Source organism: Melanostigma gelatinosum, assembly GCF_949748355.1.
Source record: "Melanostigma gelatinosum genome assembly, chromosome: 10".
NCBI classification, from domain to species: Eukaryota; Metazoa; Chordata; class Actinopteri; order Perciformes; family Zoarcidae; genus Melanostigma; species Melanostigma gelatinosum.
In genome coordinates this window covers 12,934,547-12,956,504 of record NC_136643.1, presented here as the reverse complement: position 1 = coordinate 12,956,504, position 21,958 = coordinate 12,934,547, and the positions used below count along the sequence as shown (strand labels likewise).

Below are 21,958 nucleotides of genomic sequence, written 5' to 3'. Positions count from 1 at the left end.
CATGCCAAGGTAATCGCATTTGGAACCCAGAGCCTCTACCCATCATTGATCATATTGTATATACCGTATCCCATAAAATGCAACATTGAATAAAATAGTATTGAATTATACCAATGAGTTATGGTCTGCCTGACGCATACTCGTAGGGGCTTTTAACTGCAAGTTGTTGTCTTTTTTTCCTGAGTGAGAGGCGGATTTCACAATATGCGCCCTGCCTGCCATTAATTTCCTTATATTTATTGACGACGGTACTCCGGAAACTCCGCTGAACTTTCACTTAGTTTCAGTCACGTTGAAGACGGACGTGTGTGGATTGCTTTCATGTTTACGAGCTGGGATTTTAAACAATTTTCGGCGGATCTAGCAAATTTAATCAAAACAATCCCACGACACGGAGCAGGTTAGAATAACGATAGCTTAGAAAATGTAATAGGCTACCTATTTGACCGCATATTCCTTACTTGAGATCCATAGTTATCCACATGCAACATGAGGACCTTCCTTTGGGTGTTAATGGTGGTAATTGTCTCAGGTAAGCCTTCGCATCATTGAAACCAGTCTGCTTCTGAAAATGTGTTGAAAATGTGTCTCGATGGAAAGTTTTGAGTGTTTACAGGAGAGGATATAATGCCCCTGCTAGCTATAAATGTGTTACTTTAGCAGTCGTTGGCAACGATAATCTTAGATGCAGCTGCTGCCCCAACAATGCTCATTAAATAGCCTGAGAAGTAATGAAGAAAATCAAGCAAATGTAATGGAACAATGCAGAAGTTAAGACTGTAAAATAATATAAAGTTGGTGTATTGTAGTTTGCTTTGTAAAGCATTCCCCTTAATTAAAATACATAATAAACGAGTCAACTTTCAGTTCTTGTAAGACTTCAAGTGGCAAATTAAAGCAGTTCTACTAATTTGTTGGATTAACACTGAAGGAATTGATATCTTGGGTCAACACCTGATTAAATCCCACCAAATAATCCATACTGACATTTAAAAAGTGCTGTGTGGCTACAGGAATTGAGAAAAAGTATAAAAGTAACAAACTTGACACCGTTTATTCAACACTAGACATTATGTTAAGAGAGCAGCTGCTCTGACTATATAACAGTTTTGCCACGAATGCCATGTAAATGGAGCTTTGGGCATCAATGCTTTGTTTAGTTGAAAGTATTTGTATTGTTTATTTTCCGTTATTTAAATTAAGTTATGCACTCAGACTTTTGTACAACACAATGTTTGGGCTTCAGTGAAAAAGCCTATGTTTCAAAACTAGTTTGAAACCAAACTATTTTATTTGTTGGATACCAGCAGGACTTTCACATTGTTTCCATGATGTCAGAGATAAACAATCTTTATTTGGTTTCCGTGTACTTCAGAGAGAAATACAAAGTGAGAGTCTTCAAATGAGTGGCTGCACAATCGTGTTTGAACATCAAAGTACAAACGGTCAGAGTTATTAAATTGGGTATTAGCAGAATGGAGTTCATAATATGACTTCATATTATTTGAATATCTCTATATGAAGCACTGATAACACTGGCGGTTATCACACAAACAGAAAGGAGAGACAGATTAACTGCCGAGGTTATAAATTCATTTAAAATCTTATTCACAAACAATCATTTCTTCTAGAGTGAAGATGTTATTGTAAATGTAAAAGTAATATGATTAATTAAAAAAGAAAAAAGAAAGAAATAGGTCAAATGCAAACAAACGCATTGAAAAGCAGACATTGTGTGGTCTGTTGACTGAAATTACACCAACGTTTCTACCGTTGAAAAAGCGGTTTTCCAACAGCTGACCAACTTCTTGGCCGTAAATAACTGCTTTGATGTTTTCCAGTCAGGCTTTCGACAGCACCACAGCACTGAAACTGCTCTTGTTAAGGTTTTCAACGACATCCACTTCAACATAGACAATGGCAGAAGTTCAGTCTTAGTGTTACTGGATCTCAGTGCTGCATTCGACACGGTCGACCATGCCATACTCCTAGAAAGACTAAACATCTGGGTGGGACTCTCTGGCACAGCACAGAAATCAAGAAGGAGGAAAATTACTTAAAGCAACAAAAGTAAAAGTACTCATTATGCAGACTGGCCGATTTCAGAATATATCATTGACTTACAATTATCGATGCATTAATGTGTTCATTCCTTTAATGTGGCAGCTGGTAAAGGTGGAGTTAATTTTCACGACTTTATATACTTAATATACATAAATATACAAAGTAGCTATATATTGGCAAATAAATGCAGTGAAGTAAAAAGTACAATTTCACCTCTGAGATATAGTGGTTGATGTATAAAGTTACATAAAATGGAAATGCTCAAGTACAAGTACCTCAAAATTGTACATAGGCTACTCCAGTACTGTACTTAACTGTACAGTTTAGAGGAGCACAACATTCTTTATAGATTGCCTCTTAATTGTGTTCTCAAAGGGTACCAGATTGATGCATATAAATCTAAGATGTACAAAATTGCATTACTTTTTCTCGCTCTAAGGGTCAGAGGTCCACCCACAGCCTCTCACAATCCTGTGAGAAATACTGCCCAAATCTGTTTTAATTGTCTGGATATTTCTCACATCTTTGTTGTGGTTTGTGAAAATGTATTACTATTTTAATTTGACCTCAAATTGTTATTTAAATGAACTGAATGAGAAGTTTAGGGATCAATGTCTTTTTGTTGGAGCTGCTTACAACTCAGATATCTGAAACAACACCCAACCTCACATTGATTTTCAATAAGAGGTCACGAAACAAAAACATTGTGTGCCACTGGTTTAACTTTCAATTGTGTTTTGTATTTCGTTATCTTATCAGATTTTTTTCAAACGTAAAATCTCAATTTAAAAAGAAATTTGAGACTTTTTGGAGTAAAAAGTACAAAAATTCCCTCTAAAAGGATGTGTGGTGGAAAAATAAAGTAACATGAAATGGAAAAACTCACGTAAACTACAAGTACCTCAAAACTGAACCTATGTACAGTACATTAGAAAATGTACTCAGTTATTTCACTACTCGGATCAGCAAATCAGCAGACGACCACAAGAGATCACTTTTTTGTAGTTTACAGAAAGTTTATCAGTCTTTAATACATGTTCAGACATGGTTGTTTCTTCTGATAATAATTAAAGCAATGATGAATATTGGTAGTTAATATAATGTAGTACTCCTTCACTCTTAATTTAAGATAATTGCTGGGAGTAACTTCATGTAAAGGCTCTGTACTTACTCTGGTATAAATGTGCTCCAACAGAGACTGCTGGAAAACCTTGACATCAAGTTCTTCAACCTGGGAGTACAACTCTGATATTTGTCAATTTGACTAAGACGTCTCTCAGTTTCACTGAACTTGTTTTGTCAAGTTTGGTGAACTTAACTCAGTTGGTTTTATATTTGCACGACTTATGAGCCCAGACGTTTAGTTCAGTCAACTCAAACTTTCAAGGAAGATGTGTTTTCAGAAACAAATTTGTATCCCTATTTATCTTTTCTACTCTAGGTGATGACACAACTATTAGAGGTTTCTTAGAAGACAGTGTCCTTCTGCCATGCAACTGCTCAGAGTTGGACAAGGGGTTTAACTGGCAGATGGAAGAACCAAACCCGATGCTGGTGTTCCTCTTCAACAAGACCCTTCTGAATAGATACAAGGACAGGACCAAAACATTTCAGTCTGAGAACCGCAATAACTGCTCTGTTCTCCTCACCAATATCACAGCGGCGGACCAGGGGAAATACAGATGTTTGTTTCGCAGTCAAGATGTGTACACGAAATTCTATGTATATCTAAACATTTCTGGTGAGTCATTCATCCCTTATGCATACCTGCAGTATTTGATCACTCATTCATGCACCCATGAATTTACACATCTTGCACAATTTGAACTTGAGTCTTCTCTCACCAGCGAGCTACACTCTTTGCCAGACAGAAGAAAGCCAGAGTGGAGGAGTAAAGGTTTTCAGGTGTGACGTGAGCGGGCGCTACAGAGAGTCTTGGATTCAGTGGACTTTGGATGGGCAGCCTCAAATCAATTCAACCACAACTAACATAACCCACACAAACTACACAGATGCTGTTACTGGCCTCTACCATTTCAACAGCACACTCAGCACTAAACTTAACTGGACCTCAGAACCTACATGTGACGTAAAGGCCAAAAACATATCAACCCTGAACCTTGGCTGTGGAGGAAACTCCACAGCCAGGTATGGTAACTGGCCTGGTAACTATTTGTTTTTAACTATTTCAGAGAGGATTGCACTTACATTTAGCCCATTAATACTCCACAGTAAATGCATTACGATATTATTAGTAAACTCTGCAACAATCATAATACAACATATTGTAAAACACCTTAAAAAGTAAAGTGTTGTTTAGGATGTGACTTGAAATTATTTTATTATATAAAGCATTATATTTTTGTAATTTTCTTCCACAGGACGTTCCCAGGACCCAAGACCCCAACCAATAGTATGGATAAGATCCTGCATAAAATTCATCCCCATTGTGTCGGTGCTTGGATTTTCCCTTCTCTTGTTTTCACAGTACCTGTAAGTGTCATAACGCCAGAGATCGTTATTCCACGTGTCTTGTATTTGAGCTGTACTGGTTGAACCAGAGTTGAACAACACTTCTTACAGTTGTTATTAAGTCGAGCCCGACCACTTCTGCTCTTCAGTGTTGAAACTTGCTGTTGTAACTGGATCTCTGAGTGGAATTTATCTTTCCATGTCTTTTGTCCGACAGGAGACAACAGAGGAAACGAGAAGTGAATACCAACAACGTCTAAACACACAACAAAACCCAATATCACAACTACATCTACATTCCACCAAACTGTGGTTAACTGTGCATGTGGCATCACTCCAATACAGGCAGGTTTCAACCTGTGTTCATGCCACAAAAGGAATGAGGTGTTTCTGAAAAGGATGTCCAACTTGACAGCTTTCATGGATGTTTGCAAAGATGTGTTAATCTTTCCTTCAACTTCAAGGACTGTAAAAGGAGATTGCCCTCTACGCTAAGAAGATGAAGTGATATATTTAAATGTAATCAGTTATCAATCATCACGCAGCAAAAATAGATTGCTGGAAGTGTGCACTTTTGTGGATTCTGTGGCAGGTAACCATGACGGGATTCATATTGATATCTGCCAACTGCATTCTTTGGAAAACTGCCTTGTTGACACGGTAAATTGCCACACCATTCAGATACACTCCATATACTTCTTTAAAGAAAAACAACAGGGAACTGAGACATTTAATCACATCACCAATGTACCTTGCTGGTATACACAATGTACTGTAACTGCTATATACTTCTAATGTGGGGTGATATGCAGCAATTGTATAGGTTATTCATCCTTTATGACCATGAGGGTGATATTTATACAGCGCAATATCAGCACTATGCTTTGTAACTTCTATCTACTGTGATTTCCTCATAAAGGTCCTTGGGCGAGATTCTTTTCGTATAACGGGGTGTGTGAAAATGCAGCGTGTTCTTTTGCCTTTGGGATACAGTAGTTACACTGAATGTTGTTGCTTTGCCAGATTTGCCTTCAGGATATTGAATTCATTAAAATTTGTATTTAGTTGTGTGTCCTGTAAAACTTACCCTGTAAGAAACACAAAAAGTTTTTTTGTTGAATTACAAACCTCTCTCTAGTGTTGAACACCGGAGCCCCCCGGGGCTGTGTGCCCAGCCCCCTCCTGTTCACGCTGTACACCCAGGACCCCCAACATGAAGAGAGCTCTGTTGTAAAGTTTGCAGATGACACTGTACCATCATCGGCCGGATTACAAACAACAATGACACTTCATATAGAGGAAATCAACAACCTTGCAGAGTGGTGCTCAGAGAACAACCTTCTGCTCAATGTCAGTAAAACCAAGGAGGCGTAGATGCACACTTCTGTCTACATCAATGAAGCTGAGGTGGAGCAGGTTAGCGGCTTTAAGTTGCTAAGAATCAGCATCACAAACAACCTGACATGGTCATCACACACCTCCATCCTGGTGAAGAAAGCTCGCCGGCTGTATTTCTTAAGGAAACTTAAGGCCAAAATTCCTGTGCCACATTCTTGTCAACTTCTACAGAGGTGTTATATGAAGCATCCTGACTGCAAACATTACAAACTCTCATCGGATGTGCATGGCACAGGACAGGAGGGCTCTATAGCGGGTGATTAAAACTGCCCAGATCATCATCGGCACCCGCCTACTGAGCATCAGTGATATTGGTGAGAAGAGGAGCCCGAGAAGAGCTAAGAGTTAGTCAAATTGTAACATAATGTGATCATATCATCATATTTGATGCATCTGAACGTTGATAGACAATAATATTGAGCTACTGCCGAGATGTGACTCGTTGCGGTAGCATGATTAGCATCATTACCTGAAAAGAGTAGATCATCTTGACTGGTCTCTGTCTCACCAGAGCATCTGCACCTCAGTGTCTGATTCTGTTCCTTCCTGCTATTCTTCTGGTCATTTCCTGTCCCACCACGTTCTGCAGCCCCCTGAGGGAATAAACTGTCTTCAACCGAGCTTCTCCACCTCACGTGACCCTCACAGGTGTCTTTTTCCTGCTGCTCTCTATAACACTCCACTGTATATTATTACTCGTTATTTTAATTTGTGCAAATAAACTTAAAGTAGAAAACACAACGTAACTTACAAAAACTTCAAAACTTGAAAAAGTAAAATTACCCATACTGAATGGCCCTCTCAACTTTAGATGAATACATATTCTAATATTGTCTTAATATTACTGATCTATTACTTTGTAAGCATTTTCATGTTTTAGCTGGAGGAGTTCGAGCTAACTTTAACTACTGTGTGTATGTTGGTAGGCACGTTTATACAATTATGAACTGATAACCTGTTTTATATGTAAAATCTCAATGGGCAAAATAACTTCTAACTACATGTCAAATACATTTTTAAAAAATACAATATTTCCTATTGAAATGTCACTCTACTTCTTTTAGTGCGGTACTTAATCCACCACTGTCTGGAGAAATGCTGTTGCTGCTTGTGAGTTAAGGCCAAAGGCTGTGTATAGTCTCTCTACATTGACCTGAAGCATGGAAGTTACATCTGCCCTCCTGCCATACTGCTGACCATGGACTTTATGTCGGTCAGCTGTGCACCACGCTTTTTATTACATTTCCATTACTTTTTGTGCCCAGAGAAAAACATTTGGTAAAACTTCATATTAACTACACACTATGTACGATGAAGTGACAAAGCCAGTTCTCAGAGTCCCTGGTTTTGTAATCATCATCTGTCCTCAATTACTTTCCGCAACAGTGAAGACTGAGTTCCACCTTTACCAAACAGCACAAAACATCTCTCCCTGAAGATTAATTATGTTCTGAAATTGGTTTCTTCAGAGAAAAGCTGAAAATCAAATGTATTATTGTTAGATGAATTAAGTGTCCAGTGCCATACAGTTAGTTTTGTCCAGTTTGACATCATATTCTTGTAATGTTCAATTTGAACATAGTTGAAGGAAATTATTTTAATAAAAGAGTTGAATTATTAATTGACACTTATATTTGTTAATCTTTCCACTAAATGTCCAATGACATCAGCACATTCATTATTCTAGTGTTGTAGTTGTGGGTAATTATTAAAGCATCTTTTATTACCTACAAATAAGACACCAAGATCATTAAAATCGGGGAAATACAAAGTTTTATTAAGAAACCAAATTTTCGGGAGGCCCAATTAGCGGCCATCTTGGATTTTTGAATGGCCAATCAGGCAGGTTTGACCAGATACCAAGATTTCATGCTTGTATCATAATTTGCACGATTAATCTACTATCTGCCCAACTACATAAAACATGACACAATCATTTATATCAGCATTTTAAGAGTTTATATTTTTTATTTTTATATATATATATATAGTTTCATTTCTTTGCCATATTGTAAGGAACATGAGAAATCATTACATTCATAAATTCAAAGATAAACATTCAATCTGGTATCCATAGTAACGACTCCATCAAGGACTCCATGGACAGAATGTTGTCCTGATGACATCACGCATTCTGTGCCTTTAATGTTGAGGTCTCCATGGATAGAATGTTGTCCTGATGACATCACGCATTCTGTGCCTTTAATGTTGAGGTCTCCATGGATATAGAATGTTTTCCTAATGACATCACGGATTCTCAGCTACATATAGTCCCTCACCGTTGTTAACAGCTGATAGCAAATTCTTTCAGAGACACACTTGACAATTGCATTGGATAACTCTCATACAGTATCTCAAAGTACTCATCAAGTTGGTTCAGAAACACAATTGCAATGGAAAACTCTCGTACAGTATTTCACACCAGAAACCAAGTTGGTTCAAAGATGGAATTAAATTCCAAAGAGGTTGAACCTCCAATGGATTTTTACCTCAGTTCACTGGAGGAACAAGTAAGATGTGAACTGTTGGACAGTGAGGCGAGGCTCACCCGAACAACAACCAAGGACAGAGTCCTCCTAGAAATTAATGAAGACCGTCTTCAACATTTTCTAGATGTTCTCCACGAAAAGACCGAGGAGGAGATGGACATATCTAAGATGTTCTGTCAGGCTAACGCCAAGCTGAAGCTGAAAAATTGTCATCTGCGATGGCAAGAGGAGAAGTCTTCCTATCAAGCCCAGTTGGACGAACAGAGAGCGGAGACAAACAGGATCGCAGCAGTTCTGAAAGACACACAGGACCTGCTGGAGTCTGCCCGTCACGTTCAGCCTAAAACTACCACCGAGCAGGAGATGGAGGTATTCAAGAACTTCTGTCAGGCTGCTGTTGATAAACACTTAGATGTCATCAGTCAGCTCAGCGAGGCTCTTCATAAGGCCGAACAGGAGCTGAAAAATGGACATCTACAATGGCAAGAGGAGAAGTCCTCCCTCAAAGCACGCCAGCAAAACAACTGTGACCACTTTCACTCCCAGGTGCAGGTCATCGCATCCATTCGCGCACAAGAGCAGGAAGCAGTAAAACAGAAGCTGGAAAAAGCTCAGGCTTTCTATACAGCCCAGCTCGACGAACAAAGCGCAGAGACAAACAGGATCGCAGCAGCTCTGAAAGACACACAGGACCTGCTGGAGACTGAGCGTGTTCAACATAAAACTACCACCAAGGCTGAGTTGGAGATATCTAAGAATCTCTATCAGGCTAGAATTGTTGAACTGGGAGATGACAACAGTAAGCTCAAGGCAGCCTTTATCAAGGCTCAGAATGAGCTGAAGAACAGAGATGTACTGTGGCAACAGGAGAAGTCTTGCTACTTGGATCGGAATAAAAAAGCCTGGGGACTTTATCATACTCTGGTGAAGACCACAGCTGATTCTGGAAGAATGGAGGAGGAGGCTAAGCAGACCCTGCAGAGATTCCAGGCAGACCATGAAGGCCAGCTGGAGGAACAGAGAGTGGAGACAAACAGGATCGCAGCAGCTCTGAAAGAAACACAGGACCTGCTGGAGACTGAGCGTCTCCGTTTCCAGGAACAGTCATCCCTCACGGCACACCTGGAAAAAACCTGCAGGGACCACGATCATGCCCAGCTGAAGAACATAGCTACTCTTCAAACATTGGAGGAGAAAGCTACGCAGATGGTCAAAAGAGACCAGGCATCCCAAGCCCAACTCGACGAACAAAGAGTGGAGACAAACAGGATCGCAGCAGCTCTGAAAGAAACACAGGACCTGCTGGAGACTGAGCGTCTCCGTTTCCAGGAACAGTCATCCCTCACGGCACACCTGGAAAAAACCTGCAGGGACCACGATCATGCCCAGCTGAAGAACATAGCTACTCTTCAAACATTGGAGGAGAAAGCTACGCAGATGGTCAAAAGAGACCAGGCATCCCAAGCCCAACTCGACGAACAAAGAGTGGAGACAAACAGGATCGCAGCAGCTCTGAAAGAAACACAGGACCTGCTGGAGACTGAGCATCTTCAACATAAAACTACCACCAAGGCTGACTTGGAGATATATCTGAATCTGACAAAGAGGATCATAGCAGCCCAGAAAAATACAGAAGATCTGTTCGAAACTGAACGTTTTCTTTGGCATCAGGAGAAGTCTTCCCTCCTTCAGGCCACCGAAGATCTTCAGGCCACTGAAAAAGATCTTCAGAGCCAGATCAAGAACAAGCAGAAGAAGAAGAAAAAATGGTTCAAACTCTTCTAATGCCCGGCTCCCTACTGTCAAAACATCAGACAGTAAACATCAGACAGTTTGGAAAACAGTTACTATACAAAGAGTGGTTCTTAACCCTGGTTCCAGATCCTTGACCGGATCAAGGATCTGGAGCCCCTAACCCTAACCACTCTTTGTGTATGAACTATTTGCCAGACGCAGAAGTCCTGCAAACCTTAAAAAAAAATATATATATATATATACAAAAAAAAAATATATATATATATACATATATAAAAAAAAAAAAAAGTATGTATATATATATATATATATATATATATATATATATATATACACACATATATATATATATATATATACATCAAAAAAATAAATAAAAAAAGAATAAATAAATAAATCTCCTCCGCGAATCGCCACCTTATCGTGGTGGAGGAGTTTGAGTGGCTCAGTGATCCTGGGAGCTATGTTGTCCGGGGCATTAGCCCAAGGCAAAGAGGTTTCAGGGGAGAGCCCAGACTAAGAGCGGTTCAAAACGACCCATAGATAGCCCACGGACTTTAGCCACCTCACCCGGGCCAGGGAAACCGGGGCACCCTCCCGGAGCCAGACCCAGGAGGGGAGCTCGTAGGTGAGAGCGTCTGGTGGCCGGGCCTTTGCCCATGGGGCCCGGTCGGGATCAGCCCGAATAAACACCATGGAGCAGCCACCCTGTGGACCCACCACCCGCAGGGACATGCATCGGGGTCAGGTGCTATGCAGACCGGGCAGCAGGTCGGGCAGGAGGCCTGGGCATGCCGATCGCCGGCGGCATGGACTAGCTCTAGGGGCGTGGAACGTCACCACGCTAGCGGGGAAAGAGTCGGAGCTGGTGCAGGAGGTGGAGCGATACCAGCTAGATATAGTTGGACTCACCTCCATTTACCCCTTTTACATTTTGAACTTTTGTTGAAAAAAAAGTTTTCAAACATTTTAATATTCAATAAATACAAGACTCCAGTTTAATTCTCCATCTCCGTGTTGTCTTAGTTAAGTTTGGTCTCCAAAGTTATTCTGGCGATCTAGAAATGGGGTACCGTGTTCTGTGGAAGATATTTTTGAAGCAAAATTTAACATTGGTCTCTATGGAGCAGAAAGTTGGTTTTCCTCTCAATTAAAGGCTTCTGTGCCAAATGTGTAAGTCTGTGGGATTCCACAGTCATTTGTCTACGACAAGGACAAGATTAGCTACTTTTACATCCAGAAATTATGCATAAAGAGTGAAGATTGTGGACACAGTGGCAAAATGTTTTTTTCACAAGAATCTCAAACTGCTCTTCACTCTAGCGGTGACATCACGCACTCTAAGCTGTGCAATACACACCCATTATAAAGTCAGAAAAGGACTGAAAAATCATATAAGTTAAATTGCTGCAGTTCAAAAAGTGTAAAATATATCAAAAAGCTGAATCATGTGGCAATAGCTCAGGGTTTTCTCAACATTGTAAAGTTGAAATGGTGTCTGTAGCTGAAAGTATGAGGAAGTATAAGGATTTGAAATTTGAAGAGAGGATTTGAACATTTTCTCCATAGAAACCCAGTCAAAAAAAACTGCAAAAAGCTTAATAATTCAAAAAGTTTAAAGGTTAGAAATATTGAAAGATATAGCAGGGGTGTCCTTAAAGAGCTGAACATTTTGATAGTTGAACGGTTTCTGTAGCTTAAAGAATGTGGAAGGAGTTAAGTAGCAAAAAGCGTACGGAAGAAATATAAATTAAAGAGGACCAGTATACCATCTGTATGCAAGTCTTTTGAAATGCATGTGTATTCATGCAGGTCTGAACGTGTGAGCGTGCCAGCCGTGTGTGTACAGTACGTGTGTATCTGCCATTATGTGTGCTCATAAGGCGGGCTGATGTATTTCTGTCCAATTAGCTAGTGACCCAATTCTCTCTGGCTGTCTCAGAGTCACCGTGTGGTTGTAATGGATTCTCTCTATCATCGTATCCAATCTCCTTGTTTTACAGTGTTTCAGTTTATTTACAGTGGAACACCACTCAATTTAACTCGCACGTGACTTTTCTCTTACCAAGGCGAGTTCAATCAATATATGTAGATCTGACCCCCGTCAGAGCGCGCACACACACACACACAGAAGCGGGAGCTCTTCCACTGACACTGATATGTTTTGTGGCTTTAAGGTGGATACATCCATACACATAACTAGTAAATTCATGTATCTTATATCCAATCTCCAAGTATAAGATTGTCAGGCTCTTTTAGCAGAATCATTCATTCTTCTCTCTTAAAACCACATAGAGCAGGGGTCTCAAACTCCCCGCCCACGTCATTTTATGTGGCCCGCGAATCCGCCAGCAAAAAATAAAAGATTTTTTATTTTTATTTTTTTAAAGTTAATCAAAATTATGAGATTGAAAGTCAAAAGGATGAGATACTTAAACACACAGTCATAGAAGCAGCTCTTTGGCTGGTTTCTGTATTTGACATGGAAATGTATTGTGAGTACATTGAAGGCTATTAAACTTGGCTTTAAAACACATCAAGTACTTCATGTGGGATTGTGCAAACGTACCCTTGAAAGGATTTTAAGCATTGAACAAAGTTATTGTAATAACTTGTGTTTGATATTTGTCTTTGCTATTTTCTTTAATAGTTTGATCTTTGATAGACTAATGTGGGTTTATTAACCCTAAATTAAAAAGATTTAAGTTGTGCAGAAATGTGCTTAAATATATTTTTTTACAATACAAAACAATGTACAATATTTTTACACTTGAATAAACAATAATCAAATGCAGACAGTTATTTAACAACATGTTACGAGTAGTTACATTTACAACCGGCCCTTTGTGGGCGACCATGATGCTGATGTGGCCCGGAGTGAAAATGAGTTTGAGACCCCTGCATTAAATCATTCTGGGATGTTTGCTGAAATTGATTGGATGTGGCACAGCCCTACCTAGAACATGTTCCACCAGCCGCCACTGCATATAACCATCTGATACTAGCCCAGAGTTAAGCATATTCATCCAGCAAACTATACTTACCTTGGTGTGTTACAATAGAGTATTATTTTATTCAATATGTCCATCCAGGCAAATTGGTGGATCCAAATGTTGTAAAAAACCCATATATGGTATAATTTCTTTGTAATCATCCAAAATAATGTTCAGTGTATGGGTATTTTTCATGACCACATGGTCAAGTATGTTTTTGTATACTCCTGTGACTTCAAGAAATGAAAAGTACTGAGAGTTTTCTCTTTTTTGTTTTTGTTCAGAACTTAAAAGCAAAATGAATACAACAGTCTCAAGTGAACTTATAGAAAGGGAAAAATATATGGTCCTGGCCAAGGGGACAGCAGAATGTAATATAAATCAAAAACAGCTGCTAAATGCATTTTACAGGACAGGTGGCAACATTAAATGTGTTTGAGGTATGAAGCATTAGTTAAGTGTGAGTAAACACTTAATTCATCATTTATAAAGCATTGTTCCTACATTAACACTCATTAGTATATCATTTATAACAGTTATAAATGTTTTATTGATTAATAAGCTCGTCTATTATGTATTTCATTATTGTGTTTTCATACTTTATAAATGATGGATTCCCCATTTGTAAATGAAGTATTAAATATATTACAAACCAACCAAAAACACAATTTATAAAGTGTTAGTAAATGATTAAGAACTTATTTAGATGTACATTATTCATGCATTTATATATATAATGATTTAGATATGCATTAATGGTTAGGGAAAATGTTAATATATCCTTTATAAACGCATATTGACACTGAAATTCATGATTAATTCAGGTAGTTACAGTCGTTACTTAAGTATTTTGTGTGACCTCATCTAAAGTGAGGACTATATGCCTTACAAAGCATTTATTAATGACAGTGAAAGCCCGTCAGTGCCTCAAAACCCACAAAAGTCTACGGTTATCTTCTCAACAGAAATGGCTAAAAGAACAAACACAAAGTGATCAAGAACATATCAATATTTATTGCAAGATGCAAACAATGTACTCGTAATTACAAACGTCTCAGCCATTCATTCATGTAAAAAACAAAAACAAACAGATTCTCCTTCTGGAGAACATGGCTGGATATAAAACGTTCACATTCACTCCACTCATATGAACAGATAAATGGTCATCTAACATTGTCGTTATCATATAACAGCTAAGTTAGCCAACTGTCACCTGAATTGCTCTATTTACAACGGAGGTGACGCGTTAGCGTGCGCCGCCTCAGGATCTCTAGTTTTATTTATTATTTTGCTGTTTGTTTTCTTTCCGATGTGGCAAATTGGGACTACAATCTTCGTTGTGCGACCCTGTCATACAATTACAACTAAAAACCTTGTAAACCTGTAGATATACACAAACGTCCCTACAGCAGAGCTCCATGGGAGTATCCGTACGTCATTACCTATGACGTTGTGACAAACCCGGAAGTGATACAGGCGCTAACTGGCTTCTACCTCAGGGCGAGCGAGTATAAATGAATCTACATGTGGAAAAGAGTTCTGTGTGTTTCCACAGGCTGGAACAGGACTGACATTTTTTACACGGTAAGGCAATTCTGACAGATAGGAAAACTAACTGCTTTAAGTTCAGTAAAGTGGTTAAATATGAGCAGAGTTGGTTAGCTTGATGCTAATGTGTAACGTTAATGAACTAGCGTCAGATAGGATATCAACAACGTCAATGTAGCTTAGAAGAGTTGGCTAATAGTCAACTTACATTACACCAGATAGCGTTAGTCTCCAAGGTGTTTGTAAAAACTTGAGTGAGCTTGACTACCATATTTTAAATGCAAGTTAAAGGGACAATCCACTCTCGGACATATCTAATGCTAAGAGAGAAGCTGCTACAACCAGGAGAGAAATGAGACAGGTGCTACACTAAACCACAGGTGGATCATTCATTCCAGGTGTACATGTTAGTCACTATTTCAAAAAGAAAAGAAAAGAGTGTATGGTTCACTTAAAAGTACTTTGGGCAAGTTAGAAACAGTTATGGCAATTATGTTCACAATTACTTTTTATGTTTATAATCTAAATATATTTGAAACCCCAAAATATAGACTTTATAATGACATTTAACAGAGAAAAAAGCGAATTCTCACATTGAAGAATTTGGAAGCGGGGAATGCCTTGTTAAGACATCGTATAATTAAATTGTTGTTGATTAATTGAATTGATTTAGCACAAAATGTATGATATTTTTGCTTTTAAAATTATTAAACACATTTTTTTTTCATTATCAAAATACTTGTGTCACCAATTAATCTTGCTGTTTACCAACTAATCAATGACTAAACTAATCATTTCAGTGAGGTGCACAGCCACACAAGGTATCTACAATGGGCCAACGAAGGAGATCAGCGGCTGTGAATAAGCCTTCAACTCAGAGAGTCTCTGGAGCTCCTGCAGAGGTTGCCGGGGTCCCCAGCAGGAAGCACAACATCTGCATGGTGTCCGACTTCTTCTATCCAAACATGGGAGGAGTAGAGAGTCACATTTACCAGCTATCTCAGTGTTTGATTGAAATGGGACACAAGGTGGTAATTGCCACGCATGCCTATGGCAGGAGGAAGGGCATCAGGCACCTGACCAACGGACTGAAGGTCTACTACCTCCCCCTGCAGGTGATGTACAACCAGTCCACAGCCACCACCTGCTTCCACAGTCTCCCACTGATGCGCTGTGTGTTTGTAAGGGAACGCATCACTGTGGTGCACGCACACAGCTCATTCTCCGCCATGGGCCATGACGCACTGTTCCACGCCAAGACCATGGGCCTTAACACGGTATATGACTTCTTGTGTGCCGGGTCTCAAAATCATTACGCTGCACATAATCTGCTGACATAAACCTAACGCGTGTTATCGTTTACAGGTGTTCACTGACCACTCGCTCTTCGGCTTTGCTGATGTGAGCTCCGTGCTGACCAACAAGCTTCTGACTATAACGCTGTGCGACACCAACCACACTGTGTGCGTGTCCTACACCAGTAAGGAGAACACGGTGCTCCGTGCAGCACTCGACCCGGAGATAGTGTCTGTTATTCCCAACGCTGTTGACCCTACCGACTTCACCCCCGACCCCTCCCAGCGCCGGGGCGACAGGATCACTATTGTTGTGGTTTGCCGTCTTGTGTACCGCAAAGGTACAGAGAAGCTGTCCGTGTTTGACATTTTAGCTTATGAGTTCATATTTCTGCTGGACAACGGGTGCTAAAATTGTAGACCGCAGAATGTCTTGGTGAATAAGACACGGCCCTTTTTTGTTCAAGCCCTCATGTTGGCAAAGTGTTCACAATCTCTTCCTCTTGTTAAGGAATCGATCTTCTTGGTGGAATAATCCCGGAGCTCTGCCTCAAACATCCGGATCTGCACTTTCTAATTGGTGGAGAGGGACCGAAGAGACTCGTGCTGGAGGAAGTGAGAGAGAAATACCAACTACATGACAGGTACAGCTGGAGGAAGTTTTGTACAATAGGGGGGGGGGATCACTTGAACCTCTTTAACAACATGCTCTTTGTAAGAACATAAAATGATACCACTTTACCTGCAATATTGAGTTGAATGTCGGGTATTACTGTTGCAAAAGCGACGTTTTATGAACAGAGAGTTGACTCTGGAAAACATGGGTTTTAATTCATCTTTTTTTTTAACCACTTGCCCAATCGGGCAAGTAAGTTGCTAGATTTAGATGGCATTTTACTTGCCCTGGGCAATCGGGCAATCCTTACTGTTTAGCCCTGGAAGCTGGTATTATTTCTGCCTCACTCCTTTTGAATCACTTCAGGGTCTGTCTGCTTGGGGCATTGGAGCATAAAGATGTTCGTGGAGTTCTGGTGCAGGGTCACATCTTCCTCAACACGTCTCTCACTGAAGCGTTCTGCATGGCCATCGTAGAAGGAGCCAGCTGTGGACTGCAGGTGTGTTGGCATTCGTACAATAGTTTCAGGTTAGGAAATTATCGGAAAGAGTCTCAGTTCAAAGATAACTTCATCATTAAAATCACCGTGTATCATTGGATTGATGGGATAATCTTAACGCTCATGGCCATATTAGGTGCAATGTTTCCTATATCTAAGAAATACATGTGGAAGCTGCATTAACTGTGTTTACATTTACTTTCTACAACTCATTTTAACACGGGAGAAGACACACTGCCTCCCTGTGTCTCTCACTCCCTGTTTCATTAGATGCGGAAACGGTTATTAATATGTCCTAAACGCTCTTCTTACATTCATGTTGCGACACAAAGCGTGGTAAACCACCGATTTCTACAATTTATCAAATGTATAAAATGATTTACTGCTAATGGCTCCAAAAACAGGAACAAAAGAAGCATTTCTGAATTTCAAACCAACCAGCTCTACAGAAACCGCCCTTTCAACCGAATAGAATTGGCTTGACACAGCTGAAGGTTTTTGAAGTGTTCTTGTCACAGATTTCCCGTGGGTGTGTGCACGTAGGTGGCTGCTCAACTCGATCTCATAGCACTGCTTAAAATAAGTTTTACACTCAAAAGGGAAAAAATGGGGCCGTCCGCGGACAGTTTGTGGCACAAAAGCAGCCATAGATAATAATTGCCATTGTCCAAGATTGACATAGAATTCAGTAAAAATCCATCACAGACTGATGAAGCCAGTAGAAAACGCACAGTGACGCGCTTTTTACTTTGGTGTGTTTGTATAAAGCGTGTACATCTAGTTGTTGTTTTATTTTCCAGGTGGTGAGCACTCGTGTAGGGGGCATTCCCGAGGTGTTGCCTGAGGAGTTGATTACCATGTGTGAGCCGACTGTGCGGGCGTTGTGTGCTGGTCTGGAGATGGTCATCGCCCGGCAGCGTTCGGGGACCGTCCCCTCCCCCGCCTCTGTCCATGCTCGTGTGCAAACCCTCTACACCTGGAAAAATGTTGCTGAGAGGACTGAAAAGGTAGTTTCTCCAACTCCACAACCTGCCGTTTCATTCAACTGCATTCTGTTAGTGCTTTTGCATGTACTTGGGACCTGTTTCAGCTTTTATTCTTTTACAGACCAAAGCGATCTTTGTTCTTCTGCGCATGTAACTCTGCTGATGGTTCACACAGCTGAGGGCTTCCCGCTGAATGATCCGCGGTGACTCTGATCACCGCCTCCTGTGTTCCTCCCCAGGTGTACGACCGCGTGGCCAGAGAGGAGGTGCTTCCCCTGGACAGACGTTTGCGGAGACTGAGGGCCCACTGTGGCCCCGTGGCTGGCTCCATCTTTGCATTCGTGGCCGTTTTAGACTTTCTGTTCCTGCTGCTTCTGCAGTGGTGGGTGCCAGATCGGGTCATGGACGTCGCCGTGGACGGCACCGGCCCTCGCGGACTGTGGTGGCAGCAACCGCGCAGTAAAGTCGGAGCTCGTTCTAAAAGTGCCACGAAGCAAGCGGCAGAATCCAAAATGTCAGCATTGTGATCAGTACATACCTCTGCTTCACTTCCAGTTGCTAACAGTTATATGTTGTCGCTGTGGTGCCATCTGACATTTGAAACATGGCTGCTGAATGTGCTCATGGTAACCCCGGACATTGTGCACATTTACACATCAAAAGGGACCTCTTGTGAAAGCATTCTGTCAAAGACTTGGAATGGCCAATCAGGCAGGTTTGACCAGATACCAAGATTTCATGCTTGTATCATAATTTGCACGATTAATCTACTATCTGCCCAACTACATAAAACATGACACAATCATTTATATCAGCATTTTAAGAGTTTATATTTTTTATTTTTATATATATATATATAGTTTCATTTCTTTGCCATATTGTAAGGAACATGAGAAATCATTACATTCATAAATTCAAAGATAAACATTCAATCTGGTATCCATAGTAACGACTCCATCAAGGACTCCATGGACAGAATGTTGTCCTGATGACATCACGCATTCTGTGCCTTTAATGTTGAGGTCTCCATGGATAGAATGTTGTCCTGATGACATCACGCATTCTGTGCCTTTAATGTTGAGGTCTCCATGGATATAGAATGTTTTCCTAATGACATCACGGATTCTCAGCTACATATAGTCCCTCACCGTTGTTAACAGCTGATAGCAAATTCTTTCAGAGACACACTTGACAATTGCATTGGATAACTCTCATACAGTATCTCAAAGTACTCATCAAGTTGGTTCAGAAACACAATTGCAATGGAAAACTCTCGTACAGTATTTCACACCAGAAACCAAGTTGGTTCAAAGATGGAATTAAATTCCAAAGAGGTTGAACCTCCAATGGATTTTTACCTCAGTTCACTGGAGGAACAAGTAAGATGTGAACTGTTGGACAGTGAGGCGAGGCTCACCCGAACAACAACCAAGGACAGAGTCCTCCTAGAAATTAATGAAGACCGTCTTCAACATTTTCTAGATGTTCTCCACGAAAAGACCGAGGAGGAGATGGACATATCTAAGATGTTCTGTCAGGCTAACGCCAAGCTGAAGCTGAAAAATTGTCATCTGCGATGGCAAGAGGAGAAGTCTTCCTATCAAGCCCAGTTGGACGAACAGAGAGCGGAGACAAACAGGATCGCAGCAGTTCTGAAAGACACACAGGACCTGCTGGAGTCTGCCCGTCACGTTCAGCCTAAAACTACCACCGAGCAGGAGATGGAGGTATTCAAGAACTTCTGTCAGGCTGCTGTTGATAAACACTTAGATGTCATCAGTCAGCTCAGCGAGGCTCTTCATAAGGCCGAACAGGAGCTGAAAAATGGACATCTACAATGGCAAGAGGAGAAGTCCTCCCTCAAAGCACGCCAGCAAAACAACTGTGACCACTTTCACTCCCAGGTGCAGGTCATCGCATCCATTCGCGCACAAGAGCAGGAAGCAGTAAAACAGAAGCTGGAAAAAGCTCAGGCTTTCTATACAGCCCAGCTCGACGAACAAAGCGCAGAGACAAACAGGATCGCAGCAGCTCTGAAAGACACACAGGACCTGCTGGAGACTGAGCGTGTTCAACATAAAACTACCACCAAGGCTGAGTTGGAGATATCTAAGAATCTCTATCAGGCTAGAATTGTTGAACTGGGAGATGACAACAGTAAGCTCAAGGCAGCCTTTATCAAGGCTCAGAATGAGCTGAAGAACAGAGATGTACTGTGGCAACAGGAGAAGTCTTGCTACTTGGATCGGAATAAAAAAGCCTGGGGACTTTATCATACTCTGGTGAAGACCACAGCTGATTCTGGAAGAATGGAGGAGGAGGCTAAGCAGACCCTGCAGAGATTCCAGGCAGACCATGAAGGCCAGCTGGAGGAACAGAGAGTGGAGACAAACAGGATCGCAGCAGCTCTGAAAGAAACACAGGACCTGCTGGAGACTGAGCGTCTCCGTTTCCAGGAACAGTCATCCCTCACGGCACACCTGGAAAAAACCTGCAGGGACCACGATCATGCCCAGCTGAAGAACATAGCTACTCTTCAAACATTGGAGGAGAAAGCTACGCAGATGGTCAAAAGAGACCAGGCATCCCAAGCCCAACTCGACGAACAAAGAGTGGAGACAAACAGGATCGCAGCAGCTCTGAAAGAAACACAGGACCTGCTGGAGACTGAGCATCTTCAACATAAAACTACCACCAAGGCTGACTTGGAGATATATCTGAATCTGACAAAGAGGATCATAGCAGCCCAGAAAAATACAGAAGATCTGTTCGAAACTGAACGTTTTCTTTGGCATCAGGAGAAGTCTTCCCTCCTTCAGGCCACCGAAGATCTTCAGGCCACTGAAAAAGATCTTCAGAGCCAGATCAAGAACAAGCAGAAGAAGAAGAAAAAATGGTTCAAACTCTTCTAATGCCCGGCTCCCTACTGTCAAAACATCAGACAGTAAACATCAGACAGTTTGGAAAACAGTTACTATACAAAGAGTGGTTCTTAACCCTGGTTCCAGATCCTTGACCGGATCAAGGATCTGGAGCCCCTAACCCTAACCACTCTTTGTGTATGAACTATTTGCCAGACGCAGAAGTCCTGCAAACCTTAAAAAAAAAATATATATATATATACAAAAAAAAAATATATATATATATACATATATAAAAAAAAAAAAAGTATGTATATATATATATATATATATATTTATATATATATATATACACACATATATATATATATACATCAAAAAAATAAATAAAAAAAGAATAAATAAATAAATCTCCTCCGCGAATCGCCACCTTATCGTGGTGGAGGAGTTTGAGTGGCTCAGTGATCCTGGGAGCTATGTTGTCCGGGGCATTAGCCCAAGGCAAAGAGGTTTCAGGGGAGAGCCCAGACTAAGAGCGGTTCAAAACGACCCATAGATAGCCCACGGACTTTAGCCACCTCACCCGGGCCAGGGAAACCGGGGCACCCTCCCGGAGCCAGACCCAGGAGGGGAGCTCGTAGGTGAGAGCGTCTGGTGGCCGGGCCTTTGCCCATGGGGCCCGGTCGGGATCAGCCCGAATAAACCTTGGTGTGTTACAATAGAGTATTATTTTATTCAATATGTCCATCCAGGCAAATTGGTGGATCCAAATGTTGTAAAAAACCCATATATGGTATAATTTCTTTGTAATCATCCAAAATAATGTTCAGTGTATGGGTATTTTTCATGACCACATGGTCAAGTATGTTTTTGTATACTCCTGTGACTTCAAGAAATGAAAAGTACTGAGAGTTTTCTCTTTTTTGTTTTTGTTCAGAACTTAAAAGCAAAATGAATACAACAGTCTCAAGTGAACTTATAG

At 40.8% G+C, this 21,958-nt stretch overlaps 2 protein-coding genes across 3 annotated transcripts; both read left to right on the top strand.

Moving 5' to 3' along the window:
- Positions 1-292: 292 nt before the first annotated feature.
- LOC306783857 (uncharacterized protein) lies at positions 293-6,609 on the top strand. The gene is made up of 5 exons (XM_079277677.1): positions 293-532; positions 3,506-3,805; positions 3,912-4,229; positions 4,446-4,557; positions 4,754-6,609. Exons 1-5 carry the CDS (start codon positions 490-492, stop codon positions 4,794-4,796), a joined length of 816 nt encoding a protein of 271 aa, XP_079133803.1. The 5' UTR covers positions 293-489; the 3' UTR covers positions 4,797-6,609.
- Positions 6,610-14,514: 7,905 nt separating this feature from the next.
- Positions 14,515-18,888, top strand: LOC306783766 (phosphatidylinositol N-acetylglucosaminyltransferase subunit A-like). 2 transcript variants are annotated; one of them, XM_079277569.1, is made up of 8 exons: positions 14,515-14,755; positions 15,520-15,660; positions 15,835-15,996; positions 16,085-16,355; positions 16,526-16,658; positions 16,997-17,129; positions 17,930-18,136; positions 18,355-18,888. In XM_079277569.1, exons 2-8 carry the CDS (start codon positions 15,550-15,552, stop codon positions 18,640-18,642), a joined length of 1,305 nt encoding a protein of 434 aa, XP_079133695.1. In that variant the 5' UTR covers positions 14,515-14,755; positions 15,520-15,549; the 3' UTR covers positions 18,643-18,888. The 2 variants fall into 2 exon arrangements, with proteins under 2 accessions (XP_079133695.1, XP_079133694.1); XM_079277568.1 differs by having other exon boundaries at positions 15,520-15,996.
- Positions 18,889-21,958: the final 3,070 nt, after the last annotated feature.